At 54.3% G+C, this 24,166-nt stretch overlaps 1 protein-coding gene across 1 annotated transcript; it reads left to right on the top strand.

Annotated features, from left to right (window-relative positions):
- Positions 1-5,244: 5,244 nt before the first annotated feature.
- Positions 5,245-16,272, top strand: LOC125121479 (T-complex protein 10A homolog 2-like). Its single transcript, XM_047769743.1, has 7 exons — positions 5,245-5,688; positions 5,810-5,930; positions 9,437-9,646; positions 12,517-12,672; positions 13,109-13,187; positions 14,704-14,804; positions 15,636-16,272. Exons 1-7 carry the CDS (start codon positions 5,666-5,668, stop codon positions 15,852-15,854), a joined length of 909 nt encoding a protein of 302 aa, XP_047625699.1. The 5' UTR covers positions 5,245-5,665; the 3' UTR covers positions 15,855-16,272.
- Positions 16,273-24,166: the final 7,894 nt, after the last annotated feature.

The raw sequence follows: 24,166 nt of genomic DNA, 5'->3' as shown, positions 1-24,166 counted from the left end.
TGGAAGCTTGAGGAGGCCTCCACTGGAAGAGTTACTGCCTCAGCCGAAAGTTTCCGTGTGTCGAGCCCCAACGTGCACTCACCCCATCACTGCAATGAAGGCTCGGAGGCTCAGCAAGGTTGGGTCCCTTGCTCCAGGGCACACAGGGCAGGGAGCCAGGAGCAGGATGCTCCCCGCCCAGCCAGCACCAGAGCCCAGGGCGCTCACCATGCCCCCCGAGTGCTTCCCTGCTGGCAGCAGCCTCACTCCGTGGTCACGAAAAGCCACGTCTTTGGAAGCCCACCATCAGGGCTGTTGATTTGCATGGTCCTTCAGGTAACTGGATTGGTGGTCCTTCTTGCTTTAGCTGTACCAGGGCTTTCCCGTCCAGCTGGACCACCCGCCCACACGTCACCCCAGCTCTGCGTCACGCAGGCTCCGCAGCCTCATGTTTCCTGAGAAGGTGCATTTGGGGGTTGGTCCAAGCATCCGGAGTTGCCGAGATGTCCTGCCTGGTACCTCTAGTGACCCTTCTATGACCCCGTGCCCATTATAAAAGGTTCCCTGGGGGTGGCAGGGGGTTGGCTGGACACCATGTGTCCCAGCTCCAAGGATCCTGTGCACACATGACACCCAGCAGAGCTGGCACTCGCTCAGCTCTTCAGGAACAGAGGCCACACGTGTAGGAAAGAAAGGGATTCAACTGCTTTCTCTTAACACGGTGAAAACATCCAGAGACTTTAAAGCTGCCCCTCATTGCAGAGTTCAGGCCACAGTGTACCCCAAACTTTCTAATTTGTAGCTATTCTAGCACAATAGGTAAAACAAACACTAATAATTATATATTTCCCTTTCTAAATATAGAGAATCAAAGGTATAGAATTTTGAAAGACATCCTGCTTTTTCTAAGCACGCTGGTTTATTTTCCTTATTTCTGAAAGATTGAGTTATTCTTTACTCCTTTTCTTTTCTTCTTTTTTTTTTAACGGCTGTACCGGCGGCATGTGGAGGTTCCCAGGCTAGGGTTTGTATTGGAGCTGCAGCTGCCGGCCTACACTACAGCCACAGCAACGCGGGATCAGAGTCGTGTCTGCAACCTACACCACAGTTCACGGCAGTGCTGGATCCGTAACCCACTGAACAAGGCAAGGGATTGAACCTGCGTCCTCATGGATACTAGTCAGATTTGTTTCCACTGAGTCATAACGGGAACGCCTACTTTTCTTTTGCAGTTATATTTGAGCTTCTCCCTTAGGGAACTTGTCAAATCTTATAATCCCCAGAAACTTCATTTTCAGTAACCATTCTATTTCTTCAATGCTCTTCCTATTATGGAAAGTTCTCTATTCTCACTTCAATTTGTATGGCATATATTTTTATCTGGATGTTCCCAGATTTAAATTATAATAGAACTGATGCTTTAATCCAATACTCAGGTTTAATTCTCTCTATTTTTCTTGTCTAGTTTTTCTTTTATGTTTGAAGATAACTAGAAAACTTAGTGCATTTGCACAACAAAGGAAACCATTGACAAAACAAAAAGACAACACACAGAATGGGAGAAAATATTTGCAAACAAAGCAACTCACAAGGGCTTAATCTGCAAAATGTACAAACAATTCATGTAGTTTATGTCAATAAAAACAAGAAACCCCATCAAAAAATGGGCAGATCTAGATAGACATTTCTCCAAAGAAAACACACTGACAGCCAACAGTTACATAAAAATGTTCTCAACATCACTAATTACTAGAGAAATGCAAATATCAAAACCACATTGAGGAGTTCCCGTTGTGATGCAGCGGAAACCAATCCGACTAGGACCCATGAGGTTGCGGGTTCGGTCCCTGGCCTTGCTCAGTGGGTTAAGGATCCGGTGTTGCCTCAGGCTTTGGCATAGTTCACAGATGTGGCTCAGATCTGGTGGTTTCCGCAGTTCTCTGGAGGGCTTCACAGAGCTCACTTATACTTAGAGTTAGGTTGTTATAGAGAAAGGAGGCGTCCGGATCAGCGCAAGGGGGAGGGGCACGAGACAGCGTCTGCGCGGAAGCCTGGAGCTTCCTCTTCCGTGGGGTCATGGGCCTAGGACGACATGCAGAGAGCGCTGACAACCAGGGGAGACCGCGGCCTCCCGGTCAGGGTGCAGGAGCACCCCCACCCCATCTTAGCCCCCAGCTCCGCATCGTGTGGTTGCCGTCTGGCCCCGAGCCCCCCGCCGGCAAAGTCACCGCGGCCAGCCTTGACCTGCGAGACCTCGGAGATCACCTCCCAGCAGCTGAGGAACACCCCCCCCCGCCGCGCTGGTTGGTCAGCTGTACCCTGTCCACACTGACCTTCCCTGCATGCTTCCAGGGCACAAAGGCCCCCGTCATCCCCGTCATCCCCGTCATCCCTGGGCTGAACCCACTGCGACGTGGCCCAGTTGGTGGTTCTGACTTGCAGGCACCAGGCAGCGGGCAGCCCTGTCTCAAATGGAGGAGGTTTTTGGAGGCAGTTCCAAGAGACCTAAATTACAGGCGCGCGTAAAACCTTTTCTCCCTCCTGGCACCACCTGGCGCTGCCTTTGGGCTAAGCTCTTGCTAAAAGGCCTCCCGGTTCACGGGCTGAACACCTGGCCACTTTATTCCACTTTCCGATCGAGGCTTCATAAGGACATGCAGTTTCGAAATAAGAAGGATCAATACTTAGGAGAATGAGTACATTTTAAAAAATTTATTATTATTATTATCTGCTTTTTTTGTCTTTTTTTTTTTTTTTTTTTTTTTTTAGCTATTTCTTGGGCCGCTCCCGCGGCATATGGAGGTTCCCAGGCTAGGGGTTGAATCGGAGCTGTAGCCGCCGGCCTACGCCAGAGCCACAGCAACGCAGGATCCGAGCCGTGTCTGCAACCTACATCACAGCTCATGGCAATGCCGGATCGTTAACCCACTGAGCAGGGGCAGGGACTGAACCCGCAACCTCATGGTTCCTAGTCGGATTCGTTAACCACTGCGCCACGACGGGAACTCCTTATTATTTGCTTTTTAGGGCTGCACTCGCAGCCTATGGAGATTCCCAGGCTAGGGGTCGGATTGGAGCAGTAGCCGCCTGTCTACACCACAGCCACAACAACTCGGGATCCGAGCTGCGTCTGTGACCCACACCATGGCTCATGGCACCGCCGGATCCTTAACCCACTGAGCAAGGCCAGGGATCAAACCCGCGTCCTCATGGATGCTAGTCAGGTTCATTTCTGCTGAGCCACATAGGGAACTCCATTTAATTTCCTGCAAATGTTAGCAGTCAAGCCAGCTGTCGTCGGGGCTGGGTGGGGGGCGGGGGGTGGAACAGAGGCTCTTCAGGAGGAGGAGGAGGGGCAGGACTTGGGCCCTGGGCCACCACCCAGGTGTGGGGACTTGGGGGACGTGGCTGACCAAGGCTGAGAGCAGAGGGCGGCCCTCCCCACGTGGACAGACGCCCCCCACCTGGGCACCGAGCTTCCCTGCACTGGGCGCCCAGCAGCTGGGGGGGTTGTCTCCTCTCTGAGCCCACTCCCACCCCAGACACATTGTATTGAATTGTTCCAGGTCCTTCTCTTCAAATTTGTGTCCTCACTGTTCTCCCTCACAGGAATATAAGTCTCTTAAAGCAAAGTAATGTGGGAACTACAAATATTCGTAGTCTCAGCCCTGAAGGAGCAGCGTTTAATGTGTTCTGAATTTTTCTGAATAAAAAAGTGGGTTGTGGCAGGACTTGGTCCAGAGAGACGGGACACCGAGACTTATTTCCAGGAAGCAGCATTTATTGGTGCCGGTGCGGGCGCAGCGGATTTGCCTCCCGAGGCTGAGCCCCTGACACACCCGCTTAGGTTTCCCGCCGCATTTTGATCCTTTCGTCCCCCTTATAAGGTAACATACATTCTGTAAATTCTTACTGGGTAGTTGGTCCTGACGGTCACAGGGACCCAGGACAGACAAGAGTGCCAATGGCACGTCCAGAGCTCTGGGCACTCAGCCACCCCGGGTGAACAAAGCCTGGGCCGAGGAGAATGTGAACTTGAAGCCATGGGTCCAGAGCAAGCGCTGTGCACCAGGCATCTGGGGAGAACACCCTCTGACCCTGCAGCGGCTGGAGCCCACCCGTCCCGAGGCACCACGGCCACGGGGGCCAGGACCCCTTCCTGCGCTGGGCAGGCGGCAGGCACGCAGCAGGCCCCTTCTGCCCAGCCCTCCACCTTTCACGACTGCGGAGACGGGGCTGACGGCGAGAAGGGGGCAACGTTCACCCCCAGCCTTGACGTTATTATATCCCCAAACCAGCGGACAACTGAGAAGAAGAGGCATTTTGTGAAATGACGACCTTTTGAATCGTTTCTCCTATTTCAACTTGCATCTCCTCTTGTCTCCTCGTAAATATTTCTTCTGGCAAATAACATGTTCTGACATCAAAAGACAGCGTTCAGTGTCCAAGAACCCGGGCTCTGAGAACGGAGTTCTCGCTGTCCGCTGCACCTTGAAAGCTTGGTGTTACACACATTTCGGGTGGTCAGCTGGGATAAGGACCTCTGCCGCCTTCGACTCCATGACCGTGAACTTAGTGTGTCCAAACCACACTTTTGCAAGTATTTGTTTCTCTTTTAACTTTATGGAATCCCCCAACTAGCTGGAGGGCTGGCAAGTGTGGAAAGCGTGTGTCCCTTTAAGGCTGGGAGTCGGTTTAGAATCCACCTGCTATTTCCTGATTTTCTGAGATGGGCGGGGAGGGGTCGGAGGGGGACATGGCCTAGAGGAACAGGGTCCTGGCCGGGGACCGTGACCGCCACGCGCTAGGTGAGGGGGCAGGTCTGCTGGGGCAGCTGAGAGACGAGGCCTTCCCCAGGCTGAGTGAGGACACTGGCCTATTTCTTCTGTCAGAGACACGGGAGAGAGGCCCCTTTTCAGAGCTATGAGAGGGGTCAACTCAAGCCAACTTCCCAACCAAAGTTTAGTAAAACCCGACTGAGGCTGGAGGGATGGGGATATGAGGAAATTCATTAGCCTTTGCTGTTGGTATTTTTCTGTCACCGCGGTTGAATCATTCGCTCTTATGATTACACGTAGTTGGAGGTGTATGAGTAAACCCGTTGCTGCTGATACACGGGTGCCATCTCGTCTGAGTTGGAGGCATCCCTGTAAGCCTGCCCGTCCCCTGCTCTCGGTCCCGGGAGGGTCATTGGTTTCCTTCTGAATCAGCCTTAATCCTCATTTTGGCTTCCCTAAAGCAGAAGGAAGGGCGGTCTGCTGAGGAGGGGGTTTCGAAGGAGGCCTCAGGCTTTCAGGGAACTTGGTTTCTCGGATGGAGTCCTGTTTTCAGTTGCGGAGAGCTTGGGCCCCGGGGACGTGCTGTCCTCTGGGCTGTGTTCCCCCCTCCCACACACACACAGACGGGCTGGGGACGAACCAGTGTCCTTCTCTGAAAGCCCGCAGCTCGAGGGCAGGAAATCGGGAAGGTGTCTGGAGCCTGGGGACGGCAAGTCCTGCCTCCAGAGGTGACAAGGGTCCGCTGAGACAATCCTGACCACAGCCGAGGTCACAGCCGAGGTCACAGCCGAGGTCGCGCTGACTGCCAGAGCGTTGCCTGCTTTTCTAGGAACTGAAGCGCTTTCTCTCTATGGCCATGGGGAGGCCGCGGGTGTCCTGTTCAGGCCTCCTTGTCGTGTGGTTTCCTGATGCTGAGATGGCCTCTGTGTGGGTCGGTTTGGTCAGCACTAAGGGGGGTGGGACTGACTGGGATGAAGGGGTGTCGCCTCTTGCAGGGGGGGTGGGGGGCACCTGCATCCCCTCCCCGCCTGACGGGCCTTCCTCTCCCCCAGGATGCTGAGGGCACGCCTGGGGGCCGAGGAGCCAGAGGACACGGGCCGCCCAGAGGATGGCAGGGCTGGGCTGGACCCTGAGCCGGAGGCCAGGGAGGCCGGCAGGGCCGAGGAGATGCTGGTGAGTGGGGGCGCGGGGTCGGGGGGAGGCTGGTGCTGGCCTAGGGTCACCAGCCGTTATCTGTGGCATCCTGCGGACATGGCAGGGGACTTCCCCGGCTTCCTCATTTCTCAGGACGGTTTCGGTAAAGCTTCCCTTGGGCACCGATGTTGTGCTTCCTTTTAAAGGGGCTCTCCTGCTTCTGCAGCCTTAGATCCGCGAGAGGAGAGGCAGCAAAAGGGCATTAAATATTAGCATTTCAGCTTAACCCCCTTAATCCAAGAGAAGGCAATGACTGAAAAGCTTGGCTAAAAAAATCGGAAAGTTTCCATGGTTTAAAGTGTCTCATCAAAGTTCCGGAGCCCCGTCAGCTTCCTCAGGGGCCCCCTTGGCGGGATGGAGGGGGGGGGGGTGTTTCGCTCTGCTCTGCTCCTATTACGGCCCCGGCGGGGCCCCTGTCCACCGTGCCCCCTGGCTGGCGGCCGTGATCACACAACGCGGGGCTATACCTTCCATCACGACCCCACCGACCCTTAAGCACACGGACCAAGCAAGGGGCCCGTGGAAAAGCGAACACGAGGGGTTTCGAATGCCGTGGCTTCAGCTGATTTCTAACAGTCACAAAGTTTGCACCTCGACACCACCCGGGTTTCGCTGGCGTTTCTGGGAATTCAGAGGCTTCAGCCACAGATCATTGATCCCGCCAGGCCCTGCCCTGCTCCATCACCTGGACCTCAGCCCCGGCCTGCGAGGGGCACCCTGAGCCCCGTGGCCCGGGAAGGGGGACGCCCCAGTGGACACAGCAGCCCTCCTTCTTGGGGACTTTGCGTGGTGGCGTCGATGGAAGACAGACAGAGAGGAAGTGGTCTGGGTCCCGCAGGGGGTGCCGCTGTGGGTGGAGGTGGAGTCGGGACTTGCTCCGGACCCGCCCAGGGCCACGGGAGGGGCAGAGACGCACTTCCCTGTGCAGGGGGCTGAGCTGAGCTTCCCGAGGGTCTCTTCCTACAGGGTCCGGGTTTGAGCGTCCTGGGCCCGGCCTAGAACCCTTTCCAGCTGGCAGCCCCAGGACTGCTTACAAAGGACGGGTGGGGGTGGGGGCGGGGAGCGGACTGTGACCATGGTGGGAAAAACTCCCTGCAACCAGACTGCAGAAAGGTGGGGGCTGCTGGCCACCGAACAGTTGGGTAACCGCCACCACTGCCTGGGGCTGGGAGTGGGGGCAGGGGCTGGGGTGGGGGGAAGCTGCACCCCCGAGCCTGGCAACCCTCTGTCCTGATGCCCCCCCTCGACTCCTGGAATGTCTCTACCCTCGGCTCTCTGATTTCCTCCCACCCCTACCCCGATGTCAGCCTCTGCCTGTCCCCCCAAGTTTGCTAAATTGAGAACTAAGATTTTGACAGGTATCCTGCCAGTGTTTCAGGCTCTCAGGACGCCCCAGTGGACACAGCAGCCCCCCTTCTTGGGGACTTTGCCTGGTGGTGTCGATGGAAGACAGACAGAGAGGAAGTGAATAAACAGAGTAAAGTCACTGAGACCCTACACGAGAAAGTGATAAAAGCTTTGGGAAAAAGTTGAGAAGAAAAGCCAGCCCTGGTGTTGACCTCTCTGGGTGAAAATCTAGGGCCCCAACCTGTCAGCTCTGGGCCTTCAGTGTGGTGGCAGGTTGGCGTTCAGAGCAGCGCTTACCTGCAAGGCTTGTGCAGGTGCACGAGGTGCCATTTGCAGAGCAGGTGTCCAGCCTGGACCGCACGGCAAGGCCAAGGTGGTGTTTGTGCAAGGGGAGAGGTGACATGAGAGTCCGCGCTGGCCTGGCCGCTCACCTGTGGGAAGTTGCCCTTGAAATCCCCTGGAGTTTCTGCTTCCAGCAGCTCTGGTCCCGGGATGGAGAGACACTCCCCGCCCCCGCCCCCGAGGCTCTGCGGCACCAGCCTTCAGGAATTTGGTGTTATTAGAATAAATTCTGGAGGTGGGGAGAAGAGGAATTGAATTTCAGTGAAATGCAATGACTTTTCTGCTCTTTCTAAAGTGAGAGAATAATAAAATCACTAATTTTTCCTCCAATTGCATTTCTCCTTTTAATCATTAATTTGTAATGTGATGCTAATCACTTTTCAGTGATAACCTCTATAAAAGGAAATACTTTGCTTGTGTTCTAGAGTTTTTAAACCTCTTTTCTTTTTTTTTTTTTTTGTCTTTTCTAGGGCTGCTTCCCGCGGCATATGGAGGTTCCCAGGCTAGGGGTCTAATCGGAGCTGTAGCCACCGGTCTACGCCAGAGCCACAGCAATGCGGGGTCAGAGCCGCATCTGTGACCTACACCACAGCTCACCGCAACGCTGAATCCTTAACCCACTGAGCAAGGCCCGGGATCGAACCTGCAACCTCATGGTTCCTAGTCAGATTCATTAACCACTGTGCCATGACGGGAACTCCTAAACTTATTTTCTTAATTCTAAGTTTCTCCTCTACATTGTGTCTAATGTAGGCAAGTTAATATCTATTTTTAGGGCTGTATCTGCGGCATATAGAAATTCCCAGGCTAGGTGTCAAATTTGAATTGCAGCTGCTGGTCTACACCACAGCCACAGCAGCTTGGGATCCGAGCTGTGTCTGTGACCTACACCACAGCTCACGGCAACGCTGGATCCTTAACCCGCTATTCACAGGGCCAGGGATGGAACCCGTATCCTCATGGATAGCGTTGGTCGGGTTTGTTACCTCTGAGCCATAACGGGAATTCCAGTATCTTCTTTTCGGAAAACAATTTTTCTTCTAACATCAAAGAACATTCCCCTTGCTCTCCTCCGCAGCTAATATTTCTAATCTTGAAGTCTGTCTTGTATCGCAGTGTGAGAAGCTGGCTGGCGTTAAGCCGGGCGTAAGGGAGTGAAGCAGTGGAAAATCACCCACATCACTCCCACCTGCTCCAAGTTTTCCATCCACTGCGCTCGGTGCTCTAGGTTCAGCGTAGGTGTCCATTCTCAAAACAACAGTCTGAGGTCATTTTGTATCATCATTTTAGAGGAAGCTGAGGCCCAGAGAGGGTAAATGCTTTACCTGAGGTCACACAGCAAGGAAGTGGGGAAGCCAGGGCTCCCGTTTGGGTCTGAATCACTTCAAAATTCATGCTTCAGTTCTCCTGTGGGTTAAGGATCCGGCTTTGTCACCACAGCGGCTCTCTCTGGTCACTGCTACGGTGCAGGTTCCATCCCTGGCCTGGGAACTTCTACATGCCACGGCCAAAACAAACAAACGACAAACACCCTCATGCTTTTAAGTCCTTGCTGTATTGACTCCTAAGGATAAGATGAAGCAGGAAAAAAGTGTAAGAATTCTCAGCCTCTTCCCGCCCCAGTAATATTTTGCCCAGGACGCTAATTCGTAGCTGCCCTTGTCCATTATGATACCTGGACCATTCCTTGATGGACGCGACGTAATAGAAAGGCCGAGGTGGCCTTGAGCCGACAGCCGTGGGCTGGGGGGTGTGCTGGCCAGGCTCCTGACGGGGCTCTGTTCTCTCGGGCACAGTGGCTGCAGCAGCAGGTCTCGGGGCTCCGAGAGGCATTCAGGAGGCAGGAGGCCCACTGGGCAGCCACGCACCGCGCACTCCGGGCCCAGATGGATGCGCTGACGAGGCAGAACCAGGAGCTGTGGGCTGGGCTGAGGGCCTCTGAGCTGTGGCGTCTGGAGACCAAGAAGGCCCTGGCGGGGTCCCTTCGGAGACAGTCGGACACTCAGGTACCAGAGGGCTCTGGTGCTTAAATGTGTGGGTGATGGAGCTGGATGCTGTCACCGGGGCCGTGACACCCCCTCCGGGAGGCGGGGGCTCGCTTGCCCATCAGCTCCATTTCCCATAAACAACGAGTCACGGTGCTGGACAGACCAGGTCCCTGCAGGCCAGTGTGTCGGTCTGCAAATACCCCTGTGCACACCTGACAGCAGCCTCCCGGGTTCACGCGGGCGGGCTGTGCGTCCCATCCCCGTGGAGTCCCTCCCACGCGTCCTGAGGTAGGTCCATTCCTAACCCCACTGAGGGTCATGTGGCTGGTGAGCCAGAGCCTAGACTTGGCCCAGCTCTCTGACCCCAGGACCGGCCCACAGGACCCCAGGGATGCTCTGTCCGTACACGGGCCAGCTTCCCTGCGATGGCACAGGGAGCACCCAGCTTCATCTCAGAGTTAGAGTCAGCATCCTGACAGCCCGGCTGTCAGCTCCTTAAACACCAGCTTGACTGTACCTAACATCTGGCTTCCACATCTGGCTAGGGGGCTGCGGGAGTGCTGGGGAAACTGTGCAGGCGGCCAGGGCCTGTCTGCTGTGTCTGCTTTCTGCCTCTTGCATATGCCTCTAAACAACTCGAACCGCTAACGTGATACATACAGATGGCGCCTGAAACCATGCAAACACCCTCAAGATATAAGTGGAGGTGTCTTCTCGTAGGTCAAGGATGTACTGACGTTTCCTGTTGGCGTTGAAAGTGTGACCTTTGAAGCTACAGCTGCAGGTGTTAGGGTATTTCTGACCCGACAGGGTGACTCTCTTAGCTTTCACTCTTGTGCTCGGTGGACTTCCAAACGGCTGTCCGGTCTGTGCTCAGTGCCTGTTACAAGGTCACGGGGTTATTTGCAATGACAGGACCTGCCCCCGAGGGGACACATCCAATTTGAAGCCAACAGCACGCGCACGTGAATTCCGAACTCTTAGATACAGTCCGGCACCGGCACACCTGTGTGGAGACAGGACTTTAGGGACAGAAGATCAAACTCAGTGACACTCATGAGCACATGGCAGAGCGGTGACAGGATCAGCCACGTTGGAAATGGGGAGAGCCCAGAGCAGCGTCCCCCCACGCCCTGCCCTCCTCGGGGCTGAGGGGCCAATGGCTAAAACCACTGCCGGGCGCGGGAAGGGCAGGCTGGCTGGGAGTTTGCTTTAGAGCCGGGAAGCCACCGATCTTGTGGTTCAAGTCTCCAATAAACTGTGAGAGTCACCGGAAATGCGGGCACATTTTCTTCCTTGTTTAATCCTTTCTCAGTTGGAGACACATCACACAAGGCACTAAATTTGGGTATTGTTTATTTTGTTGCCTTGGGGAAACCTCTGAGTTTCCCAAGATATTTTGAAACAGTGCACAAGAGGAACTACACAAGGCACACAGGTGCCAGGTTTGGGACGGGCGTGCTCGCGCGGGGGCGAGAAGCCGCCCAGATCTCCCCCCCTCTGCCCCTGCATATCCTTGTGTTTTCCTATAGGACACCGTAATTAACCCTGAATGGGTGAGAATTTGGCTGTATCTCGAGGTCACTGTACCTCTGAGGATGTGGCCACCCCCCCGACTTTGGTCTGTGATAAATTACCTTAGGTTTCAGAATCTACTTCTGGAAAAATTTCACCCCTGCCCACAGATAGTGGAAAAATGTGGAAATACACTGGTGTAAGTCTCAGCACCGCTTTCAGGGGTGGGGGGCTGTCACCCAAACACCTATCTTGCCCAGGTGGCTCTCGGGGTTAACAGTCTGCAAAGAAGCAGAGGCTGGGGACCCACACTTCGTGTCCCAGCCGCATGTCATGGAAACACTTCCTCCCTGCAGAGTGTCCCCATAACAGCCAGGTCCACCTGGGGGCTCTCGGGGGCGCCCCCCAGCAGAAAGCCTTCCTAGAGGGGAGCTCCTGGCGGGAGGGCCGGCACCCCCGGGTTTATGTCTATGAATGTGGCCTAAGGGGGTGTGTGTCTTAGGTACCACATTTTTCTTGTCCCTGGGCTCATCTCAGTGGCCCTGAGCCATCCTGTCCTCACTCTCCAGGGCTGTCCTGCAGCTGGTCTGGGGACTTCCTGCGGAATGTTGCTCCGTCTGCCCTGCAGCGTCACTGTTAAAGTCAGCCCCCCGTAGCAGCGCCTTCATCACCCCCAGCGCTGGGCATCCTCACACCTGGAAGCCAGGTGGACACAGGGTTGCCTTGGATGGAGAAGACCCCAGCTCCTGAGGGTGACTGAGGGTCCTGGCCTCCTGCCCCAAGGCCACTGCTGAACAGGAAGTGTTTTCCTCCTTGAAGGAGGGTCTGGACTCTCCAAACGGAAGCGTTTCTTACCGGTAGGGAAGGGATCTCTTTTGCAACGTTGGGATAGACGGCGTCTGAGGCCCGCGTGACTTCGTGGACGCCCGGGTTTGCTAAGGGAGGCAGGCTTCCCCCACATTCCTGCCCTGAACTGAATTAACTCACTAGGTGCCTGCAACGAAACTGCTGAATTTGTGTGTGAGTGAATGAGTAACTGGCATATAGCCGCCCCCCGAAAGCCATCAAGTTCTGAGTAACACAAAGGGCAGAAAAAAAAATTCTGCTATATATTTTTATTTTTAAATTCAGTTTTGCTTGACGAAGTTTACTGTGAAGGCAAAACCTCTTTTGCAGGGTTAATCCCACCTTCCCTCAATCCCATGCGCTCATGCTCTAAAATGGGAAGCGGGCTACACCACAGGTTCTGCTTTGCAGGGCTAAACGCAGGGTTATGACAGCCTAGCTGCCAGGATGGCCAGTGCGGGCTCTTTGCTGATGCTTTTGGATCATGACTGTTGTAAATGCAGAAGCACCCCCACATTCCTTTTCAGCCCATGTGTGTAGAGGTGGAAAGAATCCACTCTGGGGAAACGGTACCATGTGACGGTGGAGACAAAACCCTTTCCAGGAAGCAAGACAGAAGCGCAAAGCCTCCCAGGAGGGAAACGCCCCGTGAAGACAATCCAACCTCATTTGAGGACGAAAAGGTAACATTTGAAAACACTACTAGTTGAAACTGCTTCTGTTTCAGACCTAGGCTTAGGCACAGTTCCACTTAGCCTCACGAGGATGCACAATTTATTAACCTGCATAGTTTCAATTTGTTTGGAAAAATTATATTCCCAGAGATTAAAAACAGTGAATTTCTTCAGCTTTGTCATTAATGCCAAAAAAGCAGAGGAATGGCTCATCATTCGCTCCGCCGGCCTCTGTGTATCTCTGCGTTTGGAAGCGGCCTGCCCGGCGGTGCTGAGAGCAGGGCTGTTGGCCGCCTGCGTCCTGGACGTGGTGCAGGGTTGGCAGCTCAAGTGGCTTGCTGGGACATGTGGTTCTCGGTCCCGAGGCCTAGCAGCCGAAGGGACCCTGCTGGTGTGGTGACTGTCACTGTCGCAGGCGCCACTCCAGTCTTCCTGATGTCTGCAGAAATGGAGCTGCGGGGAGTCCCTGGTGCCAGCAGCTTGTGTCATTGCCCTTGAGGACCCGCCAGCTGCTGACCACGCGGGTGAGCGTCCTGCAGGGACCCGTCCTGTTGGCTCTCTCTCTGAGACCTGGGCTTTATCGTCCCCAAGGCTTCGCCTGGATCTTTCTGGGGCGAGTGCATGTGGTTCAGGAATGGCCTCGCCTCTCACCCTCTTGTCTGACCCCCTCCCTGGATCCCCTCTGTCTGTCCTTCCGGCACTTCCGACCCCCTCCCCGCACACCCAGAGCTGATTCTGGGGGCCAGCATGCTGCCACCCTGGTGGGACATCCCTGGCCCGTCCCCACCCTGTTTCTGAGCTCAGGGCTGTCAGCACAGCTGTGCAGGGCCTCTGCCTCAGGGGTCCCACAGCAGGACCAAAGAGCACCAGTGGACACTGGCGGCACTGGTCGGGGAAGAAGCCCCTTCCTCAAGTTGCTGTCAGACCTTTGGGGCTCCTCTGGACCTGCCACCTTGAATGCCGGGGCCTCTATTGTGGCCGGGGCCCTGTGGGTGCGGACTGTGTGCAGAGCAAACCAACAGGATGAAGTGGCGTCTCCTGTCTTCCTGGGACCTGCACTCCTACTGGCTGGTCCCCAGCACCAGTCATCCTGCATCCTCAGAACCTGCTGCATCCTCAGAACCTCGTGCATCCCCAGAATCTCCTGCATCCTCAGAACCCGCTTCATCCTCAGAACCTCCTGCATCCTCAGAATCTCCTGCATCCTCAGAACCTGCTGTATCCCCAGAACCTGCTGCATCCTCAGAACCTCGTGCATCCCCAGAATCTCCTGCATCATTGGCGGCAGTTCAGATCTACCCCCTCCCTCCACCCCATGGGTGGGGCCACCCCGTCCGCCTGCCTGGTGGCTCCCACCCTCCCAGACCTCTGCTGGCCTTTCTCTGGGTCTGCCTGACCATCTCCCTCCTCCAGGCTGGCTCTTCACCTCCTCCAGGGTCAGTGGCCCGCGGGCTCTCACCGCTCAGAACCCTGTGTTCATTCGCCTGCCACCTTGCTTTCCTGCTGGCCCCACTCAGGCCTCCACAACCTGTTTACCCAGCGGTGCCCTGAGCTTTCTGCTGCTGACCTCAGAATCGTCCGCCTCCTCCCTCGGCCCAGCCTGGGGACCATCCCACTGATGGGCGCTACCTCCTGGCTGAGGCCTTCCCTGACTCTGGGATGAGGTGGCGGCCACCCCCCACCGCCCCCTCTGCCTCGCAAACCCTGCTCTTCTCTCTCTCGTGCCCGTCTCCCTGCTGGGCCACAAGCAGCTTAAAGGTCTCATCACCCAAGCCGTCTTAATACTTGAAAAAGAGTGGTGTCCCCCAGATATTTCTTGAATATATTCTTCGCATAATTCATGTTTCCGACATGGTTGAACGTCCCGCGTTGTCGACTGACCTGTGTTTGTATAACTGACCCCATGTTTGTACAGTGACGTCATGACGGGAAGAACACTTGTTCCCAGGCGGTTTAAGTGGGACTTAGAAACTCCAGGAGGAGGGTGAGGTTTCAGACCGTGTTGCACTGTCCTTTCAACCTCGCCTCCTCGCTTTGCAGACACCCACCCGTCGCCCCCTGAGAGCTGTGCAGGCAGCCCCCCAACCCAGGCTCCGAGGGCTGAGTCCACGTGTTCCTCCCTGGACATCGAGGAGCCACAGGTGGGTGGGGTGAGGGGGCCCAGCACCCAGCAGTGAGAGGGCCGCCCCTCCGTCTTCATGGAGAGAACAGAAAACAGTGCTTCCAGATGCCCCCTTACCTCCTGGGGGGAGATTAGTAGATTTTTTTTCCCTAGCTTTTAGTTGGCTGTGCTAAGCACACAGGCAAAATAATATTGATACTTTTGTATCACTTGATTAATGTATAATCATCACTATAATCAGTTTTATATTATTTTTATTTATAGTTTTTAATCAAAACTAGCAGAAGCAAAGGCACATAGGCAAGTTGACGTCTAAGCTGTAGCTAGTAGACCGCTTCTTCCCCGCCGTATTTAATGACAGATGTCAGTTACATGAACCAATTTTGCCCATGGCGGGACATGTGGGCTTAAACGTGTTTACGGTGGGAAAGTTGGCGGCTGTGCGGGCCCCAGTGCCCCTCCGTCCTCCCAGAGCAGCTCGCCCTCCGTTTAGCCCTTTCTGACACCACGAGTGCGGTGATAAGTGTAGCATTTCCCCTGGGTTCCCTTTGATTCGGGCTCTAACTTGTGGGCTCACCTCAGCACTACAGAAAGCAACCCCACCAGCCTGGGTGGGCGGCGATTTCTCCATCCACGGTTATTTGGTTCAGGCTTTGCTGTCACTGGGTCATCCTGGCCCGGGTCACGCAAACAGGGACCCTGGGAACACGCACCTTCGTGTAAACATAGAAGGTGGCCCATGGCCTTGGGGCAGCCACCTGGATGACCCCTCAAGACATGGGGCGGGGGGCGGGGGTCCTAACCGTGGTTTCCATGGAGACCTCAGGCGCTGATGACTCTCTTTCTGCAGAATCTTCCTACAGAACCAGAGTCTCCCCCCAAAACAGCCCAGCACCAGGGCGCCCAGAGACAACAGGAGGAAGGGGAGGAAGTCCAGCACCCCGACGACAAGGTAGGTGGACGGGCTCGGCCCACCCTCCCCAGCTGCATTCCTGTGCCCTTGCCGGCTGCACCTGCCGGGGGCTCCGAGCCAGAGGCGGGCAGTCATCAGTTCTGGCATCGTCATTAGCTGACAGTTTGTTTCTAGCAAATCAAGCCACGCACTTTCCAGGAGTTAAAAAAATGAAACATAAATTGCCGCTTATTGCGGGAGTCTCTCCCAGGCTCTGCTTTTTACCTCCCCAGGGAGCTTCCTGAAGGTCACGTCCACGGTGGCGTTATCTCAAGAAGGGGGCAGAGAGGGAACAAGCCAGAGTTGCAGCGACCAGCCTCTGCAAGCTGCCAGGAGCCTGTGCGCCCAGAGCAGGGATCACAGCTCCTCGTTCAGCTGGGCGGTGCGAGCGCTTGGAGCCGCTTTCATTGGCCTGTTAGAGGCTGAGTCTTCCCCTGGTTTCGAGGTATCTCTGCCCTAAAGAGAGGTAGACCTGCGCTCCTATAAACAGAAAAAGCGTTTGCTTAAATGAACAACAGGGGATGCTACCTGCAGTAAGAGCTTGAGTTCACGTAATGAAGATTAATGATGTTTTTCCTGACACCTAGTCATTATATAGGGTTTTCAGGGGAAAGGGAAGCCTGTGTAATTTAAATGCCTTATCTTACCACCTCAGCAGGTGGGTCTATAAGTAAGCTTTAGCCCTTAAATATTGATATCATGAGTGCATGGATGACTCAGTCACTCAGTCCTAGGACACCTCTGAGGCCGGAAGCCCCATCATCTGGAATTTTCACACACACGAATATTAACCCCTGAAGCCTTGATATTCTTCCTGTCAGTGTTTTTGTTCCATTCTGTCCATTTCTACATGAATAACATCTTCAGGGAGAAGGCATGCATATTCTTTTCTAAATTCCTAGCTCAGCATCATGGGTACAAAGTTACATAATATTGGCCAATTGTTCATTGAACTCAATAAATATTCCATATAGAATGGAGCAGTGTATAGGCCAAAAGGACGGAATAGAAAGGGAAGAAAAATGTGTAAAGGGAAATTTTGCATAGTAATTACTGCAATTTATATCGCCCAGGATTTCCAAATTCACCAAATTCAGTGACCAGGAATTATCTGGACTGGTAGCTATTAATTTGATAATCTAGAAAAATTTGCGTAAAAAGTCCTAAAGAAAAAAACATATTTGTAGGGTGAATCATACCCTTCATTATTCTTTTTTTTTTTTTTTGGTCTTTTCGTCTTTTGTAGGGCCTCACCCATGGCATATGGAGGTTCCCAGGCTAGGGGTCTAATAGGATCCGTAGCCACCGGCCTACGCCAGAGCCACAGCAACACCAGACCCGAGCCGCATCTGCAACCTACACCACAGTTCACGGCAACGCCGGATCCTTAACCCACTGAGCAAGGCCAGGGATCGAACCTGCCACCTCATGGTTCCTAGTCAGATTTGTTTCTGCTGTGCCACGACGGGAACTCCTCCCTTCATTATTCATAACCAAATTCAGGGCAGGGACTTGGAGCTGATGGGTTTAGTGAGAGATTTATTCATGGAAATATTACACTTGGTGCCCTGCAGACAATAGGCTTTGAACAGGCCTGAATAGGAGGAAGAGTCATGACGCCGAAGTTGCCCCGCCGTAAGTCAATTTTCGTTTCAGGACTCCCGTGTTTCCCTAAAGGCGGGACAGGTACTCGGTGACGGCTGTAAAGTGGACACCTTGGCAAAAGGCACCGAGAGGCGCACGCGTGCTGAAAAGGTCCCCTTCCTGGGACTGGTTAATGGGGACATGACCAAGATCCGGCCAGACCAGAGGCTGGTGTGTACGACCCACGCCTTCACCTTTAAAACATCCAACCCGAACCAATCACTGGGGAGATTTCTGCTCCTCCACACCTTCTCCTCTGAGGGCTCAGCAAGGAGGATGGGAACTGGGCAGGAGCCAGGCGTTGGGCAGGTGGGCTGTGCTGGGACCGACGGCCTTGGGCAGGTGAGACGCTGCATCAACCAGAACCTCGGGTTTCCAGGGCAGCGGCCTCCTGCCTGTGAATCCTCACTGGGCCGTGCAGCGACTGGCCAGGCTCCCCAAGCTGCTCTGAGCCTCGGGAAAATGCTGTTAATCCGCAGGATGGTTCTGAAGGTCAAGGGGCACGGAGCATCACTAACGCCCACCCAATAGGAAACACTTAGAAAAAAGTGTCACTGATTCTAGAAGAAGCGTTAATATTGCAAGAAGCTTAGGCGGAGAGTCAGGAACTTAAGCCTAGTACCCGCTGGAGGTCAGATCCAGGAGACAGTTTCTCCTTTCTTCAGTTGAATGGCTTTTGCGCCGTCTGGTGGGAGAAGGAGCTGGTCTCCCCGGAGCTGCCCACTTGGTGCTGGGTGCTGGGTGCTGGGTGCTGGGTGAAACACAGGCCTTGGAGCCACAGGGACCTGGAGCGAAATTCCCATCAGTGACCACATGTATCAAACACGAGCAAATTAACAGATCTCATCAACCTTCAGTTGCTGAATCTGAAAATCAGGAAATACCTCTTTTATAGGTCAGTGGTTCTCAGCTGCCTGCAGGAACGTTTGCAAGTCTGTGGACATCTTGGCTGTCAGCGCTAGAGTGCGGGGGTGTTAATGGCATCTAATGTGTGGAGGCTGGGGGTACTGTCGACGTCCCGCAGGATATAGGATGTCCCCCGCCCCCCTAAAACTCACACAGCAAAGAACTTCAGGCCCAAGTTGGCAACAGTGTTGGGGCTGGGAAAACCCATATTGCAAGTCATTATAAGGCCCAAGTTTATACCACAGAGGTATCGCTGGGCACATATTGAGTACCCGGTGACTGGCATCTGTTGACTCTGGTTATAACCGGTGGAGGCAGGTGACGTGGGTATGGAGATGAGCAGTCAAATCACAGTGGGCAGAGGTCACATGATGTGGGCCCATGAGATGCTCGTGACCCCAATGCGACAATGAGGGTCTGGATTATGTTGAGGTGTCATATTTGGGGGGAGAAGGTTCAGCAGAATTTGGAGTTTTTAGAGGAAGGTCTCCTGCAGAAAGGCAATTATCTAGATAATTGAGGGTTGAACTTGGTTCTGAATCAGAATCTTGGGTAATTTACAAACAATCATGGTAAGTGAGACCTGGTGATAGGAACAGGTTTGCAGCAGACCGATGAGCGTTTTCAGCACGAAAGCATCGCCAAACTGTACCCTTAACATTTCTTTGAGGAGAATTCTTCAAAAAAATCCACTTCATTGCTTTTCGCTAAGCTTTGGGGTAAGAACGGCGAGGGGGCGGGGGCACAGGGTCCTGGGATTTTGGAAGGATGCAGAGACCGTGTTTGGGTTTTCTCTGGGTTTTATTGGTTTTAACTGGCCGGATCTGCTTACTTATGGCTCTGTAGTTTTACTCCAGCTAAAGCCTTGACCTGTCCTGGGAGGTGGGTCAGAACCCTGGCGTGCTGTCACCGCGTGTCTTTTCATTGGTCGGAGCTAACCAGCAGGTCCCTCCCCCCACCTTCTTCTTCTTTTTCTGCAGGGCGGTGCAAAGAGGAGCGTGTAGACAAGCCTCCGTGAGTGAGGCCTCTTCCTCTGCCACAAGGATGTGACACTGATCTCCGCCCCTGAAGCGCCGCGCCCTGAGTCCCCTGATGCTGGGCTAGCAAATAGCTGTCTGTCAGCCACACTCAGGAGGGTGCAGCGAGGCAGAGGCTAGACGTGATGAAGAGGACAAGGGAGACGAGCGGCTGGGGAGAGCGGGGTCCCAGGGCCGTCCTGGGAGGGCAGTGTTCTGGGTCGGGATCTGCTGGGGTCCCACGGGAGTCACTGCGGGGGGGTGGGGGGGTGGGGGGAGAGGGTCCCTCCCCAGGACAGGCGGTCCCTCTGGTCCCCAGGGAAAATCACCGCAATGCTGGACAAATGAGCAGTGTCTGCTGCCCCCGACGGGGGGACGAATGGTCCCCGTGAGAACCACGCAGGCGAGAGAGCAGGCCAGTCCCTGAAACCTCTGCAGCAGTTTTCCGAGTCATTGCACATGACTGAAATTCGCTCTCCACCTGTGGTTCTCTCAGCCTCTTTTCCCGACCGGAGACGCCGTCGCCACGGCAGACGAGCTGCCCCCCGCGGCCGGGCCCGACCCGCAGAGCTCGGGGTAGAGTGAAATCCTTCCTTCCCAGTTCTCCCTTGGAAATAAACGCACATTAAACAGGTTGTCGTGTCTGTATCCTGCTGTGTTTATTCCCGGTCCCCGCTTCGCGGTCCAGGCTCCCCAGGCCCGGGGGTCATCTCCCCCCCCACCCCTGACAAGCATCTCAGCACCTGCTCGATCCCTCCTCATCCTTCTCCACCTGATCAGAAACCAAAGGACGGAGTTCCCGTGGTGGCGCAGTGGTTAACGAATCCGACTAGGAACCATGAGGTTGTGGGTTCGATCCCTGCCCTTCCTCAGTGGGTTAACGATCCGGCGTTGCCGTGATCCGGCTCGGATCCGGCTCGGATCCCGCGTTGCTGTGGCTCTGGCGTAGGCTAGTGGCTACAGCTCTGATTAGACCCCTAGCCTGGGAACCTCCATATGCCTCGAGAGCGGCCCAAGAAATGGCAAAAAGACAACAACAAAAAAAGAAACCAAAGGAGTCACAACAATTGCAAATGTCACCACCAGGCAACTGGTTCAAGAGCAGAGCCCCAAGAGCATATGTTCCCTCTAGTCTTGAGGTCTACCGTGGCGGGGCTCTGGGCACCACGCCCATCATGACACAGTGGGGTCTAGATAGGCTGCAGACCCCTAGGACTGCCGAGCCAGGTAGGCTTTGGTCTCGGAGACTGTCCCAGTAAAGGGCTGAGGCCACGCCTGGACCCAGTGATCTCCCTGACTGTCCAGAATCCCAGTGCCATCATCTTGGAGGCATGGGTGACCAGGTCCTCTTCCAAAGCCCCGCCTCCCCTCCCAGGACAGGCCTGGCCTTCCCCCTGCAGGAAACACTTCGCTAGATTCCTAGGTCAAGACCAGGTTCAGGGTGGAACCCCAGGAGCATCCCAAAGCAGGTGTTTCTGCTGCTTGCAGACTCGCCCCCCCCCTCACCCCAGCACTCAGACAGGGCGCAGGGCGGGCACCAGGCCTTCGGAAGTCATGCACTTTCCTAATAAGCAGACAGGTAAGTGATGTCACCTTGACCTGTGCAGTGCAATGCCCACTGTGTGCGGGGAGGGGGTGTATGCAGGGTGCCCTTCTGTTGTTTTGCAGGCAGCCGAGAGAATCAGAAGCAAATTGGCGTTTAGCAGATTTTTATACCAAAACAGTCCCAAAACACAAGGAAGGAGTAATTTCTTAAAAAGGCTTATAAGAAGATGTTTCTACGTCCTCAGGCTTTCGTGTGACAGAGACAAAATGCCCTGTGCTAGCGCCAGCCGTCATCTGAATCCTCACGTCCCTCGGGCACGCCGCACCCCCCAGTTGGCTGATGCCAGAGTTAAAGTGACCCAGGAAACACCTGCTGTCTTGGTTTTGAAGCAAAAATGCCAGCATTCCACTGCAGTCACAGTGGGTGGAGACTTCTTCCGTCCAGGAGACTGCGAACTCGAGGTGAGGCTGTTTGTCATATGTCACAGCCAAAGCAAACCACTGCTGAAAACAATTTTGTCGGTAAACCACGTGCAAGTGCCGGATAAGCTGCGTGGCTGGAGTTGGCCCCAGCCCTGATCCACAGCACGCACGCTCCCCGAAGCCCCACGTGTGAGGTCGTGGAGGTCGTGTGAGGTCGTGGATCCGAGCACGATGGTTCACTAGGAAGGCCTGGGAGCGGCGTGCGTTCTGGTGCTTTATTTAGAAATCGGTACCAGGTGATACAGCTTTTTCACCCCGATTCCTCCAAAGCTAGAACTCACTTCTCTGTGGTTCTTCGATGCTCCTGAAAGCTTCCTCTTTGACCGTGGGGTCTGCGGACATGCTTTGAGGAGGGAGAGAGCCACGGACTTGCAGCGGGTCCCAGCACAGGAAGCACCTCCCAGGACAAGGACAGAAGGCTTTTGGGGAAAGGGGAGGCGCCAGCCATGGAGCCCCAGAGGGAGGGCGTGGGGCGGAGCTGGGCTTCCGGGTGGGTCCCCCCCAGGACCCCCATGCCCCGGCCCTGCGCCATGGTCCACCCAGCCTCGGGTGAGCCACTCCAGTATGGCCACCTCCTTCTGCCTAAATGTGCCTAAAGGACCTGCAGGCACAGGCTCGCTGTGAGGACGGGAGACAAAACCAGAGCACAGTCACCCCCACTTTTAGCCCAAGGGGCTGCCTTGGAAATGCACGTTTCCCCAGCCCTCCCCACCTCCACTTCGAGTAGCAGTCACGAGAACGGTACTATGTATAATGCTCGATGTATTCAACATTGAAACTGCTTTTACTTGAGCATTTACGATTGATACTAATTAAATTACATGTCCTTAAATGTTGAAACATGCAGGAGTTCCCATTGTGCCTCAGTGGGTTAAGAAACCCACATAGTGTCCGTGAGGATGCGGGTTCGACCCCCGGCCTTGCTTTGTGGGTTAAGGATCGGGTGTTGCTGTGAGCTGCAGCATAGGTCACACACTCAGTTAGGATCTGGTGTTGCCTGGGAACTTCCATGTGCTGCAGGTGCAGCCTTAAAAAGGAAGAAGAAAGAGAAAGAAAGGAAGAAAGGAAGAAAGGAAGAAAGGAAGAAAGGAAGAAAGAAAGAAAGAAAGAAAGAAAGAAAGAAAGAAAGAAAGAAAGAAAGAAAGAAAGAAAGAAAGAAAGAAAGAAAGAAAGAAAGAAAAAGAAAGGAAGAAAAAAAGAGAAAGGAAAAGAAAAGAAACAAGCACTTATAGGTTTTGATGGATAATTCTTTTTGCTTTTTTTTTTTTCTTTTTAGGGCCACACCCACAGCATCTGGAAGTTCCCGGGCCAGGGGTTGAATTGGAGCTGCAGCTGCCAGCCTACACCACAGCCACAGCAATGCAGGATCCGAGTTGCATCTGCAACCTAAGCTGCAGTTTGTGGCAACGCCGGATCCTTAACTCACTGAGCAGGGCCAGGAATCAAACCTGCATCCTCACGGACACAATGTGGAGTTCCTAACTTGCTGAACCACAGTGGGAGCTGGGGGATGCATCTTTTGGACAAACACTTGACACAGAGCCAAAGCCAAATACCTGACCACTCTTCTTAAACCCACTTCGAAACTGTTTGACCGCCTTCTTTATTTCCTGTAGTGAATTTTTCTATCTTCCTAGAATTATTACATTTACTTTGATATCTTTCTTGGCAGTCATCTCTGGCCCTTTAATTAGACCAGCTGGGAGCATGGGGACACCATTATTCACTTGACTGTTCCTCCCCCGATCCCATGTTTTAAACCGAGCCGCTGGTCATCGCACTGAACTTGCTGCAGTTAAACTTGACTTGCGTAGTTAGCACGTTTGCAATTCTAGGTTAATACCATTCTCAAAAGTTTTAGCTGTTTGCCACCAAGGATCTCGGCCACATCAATGCTTTCATTTCAAATCTGACTCCAGGTCGGGTCTGTTTCTTTTACTTCACTTTCGTATTCTATCGCTTTTGCTTCCAATTGCAAATCGGCCTGTAGCCTGAAGGGACAGGACAGCCCGTTCTCAAGGCTCTGACCTTTAAGGGTATAAACCTGTTCATTCATTCGAGATGAAACGTGGCAGAGCAGAGAATAACCTTTGTCTCATTGGAGGTTTACAGGAACAGTGTGGCTGGACCTAGGTGGACAGCTGCCAGAACAAAGGATTCTGACACCAAGAAGTTTGCAGCAGCCACCCCACCCCCACCCCCTTTAGTGGAAAAGAAGCCTGAGTTCTGACTCAGGGATGATGGTTCTTTTGGACACAAGTCCGCCATCTTCTCTGTCTGCTGACTTTCCAAATAAAGTGTCTGTTCTTTGCCCCAACAACTCATCCCTTGGTTTATTGGCCTGTTGTGACAAGCAGACGAGCTTGGTCTCAGGAACTGCTGTTTTTGTGGCAATCCTTTCTCCATTAAAATATATATATTTTTGGCTGGTCGACCGAGGACGTGGGGAGAGAGCCTGCCTCACAGCAGCACATCCTTCTGGACTGGGCCTCCCTGCAGGGGACCCAAGAGGCCCAGACGAGCGTCCTTCTCCGGCCCCAAGGTCATCTGGGCCACCACCAGTCTGCAGGAGGACTGGGACTGGGGAGGGCACATGTGCGTTTGCACAAGTGGGGGAGGTGGGCGGGAGGGCGAGGGGTGAGGAGACCGGCTGAGAGGGGACAGGCTGGGTGCTGCCTCCTTCGGCCGCCCTGCAGGGGCCCCCCAGCTGTGAGCTCACACCCAGCGCGTGTGGGGTCTGCCTCAACCTGGCCCGACACCCGGGCCTCCGAGAGCTCCCGTCGTCCAGGGGTGGTGGCGGAGTGTACGCGGAGGGGCTTTCAGCTCTGTCCACCC

The sequence above is a fragment of the Phacochoerus africanus genome, chromosome 2, assembly GCF_016906955.1.
Source record: "Phacochoerus africanus isolate WHEZ1 chromosome 2, ROS_Pafr_v1, whole genome shotgun sequence".
NCBI classification, from domain to species: Eukaryota; Metazoa; Chordata; class Mammalia; order Artiodactyla; family Suidae; genus Phacochoerus; species Phacochoerus africanus.
This window is presented reverse-complemented; position numbering and strand designations above follow the sequence as displayed.

Coding starts and splice junctions, on each gene's coding strand:
- LOC125121479 (XM_047769743.1), top strand. CDS start 5,666: ATGCTGAGATGGCCTCTGTGTGG. Junction 5,931..9,436: donor GCAGGGCCGAGGAGATGCTG/GTGAGTGGGGGC, acceptor TCTCGGGCACAG/TGGCTGCAGCAGCAGGTCTC. Junction 14,805..15,635: donor TGGACATCGAGGAGCCACAG/GTGGGTGGGGTG, acceptor CTCTTTCTGCAG/AATCTTCCTACAGAACCAGA.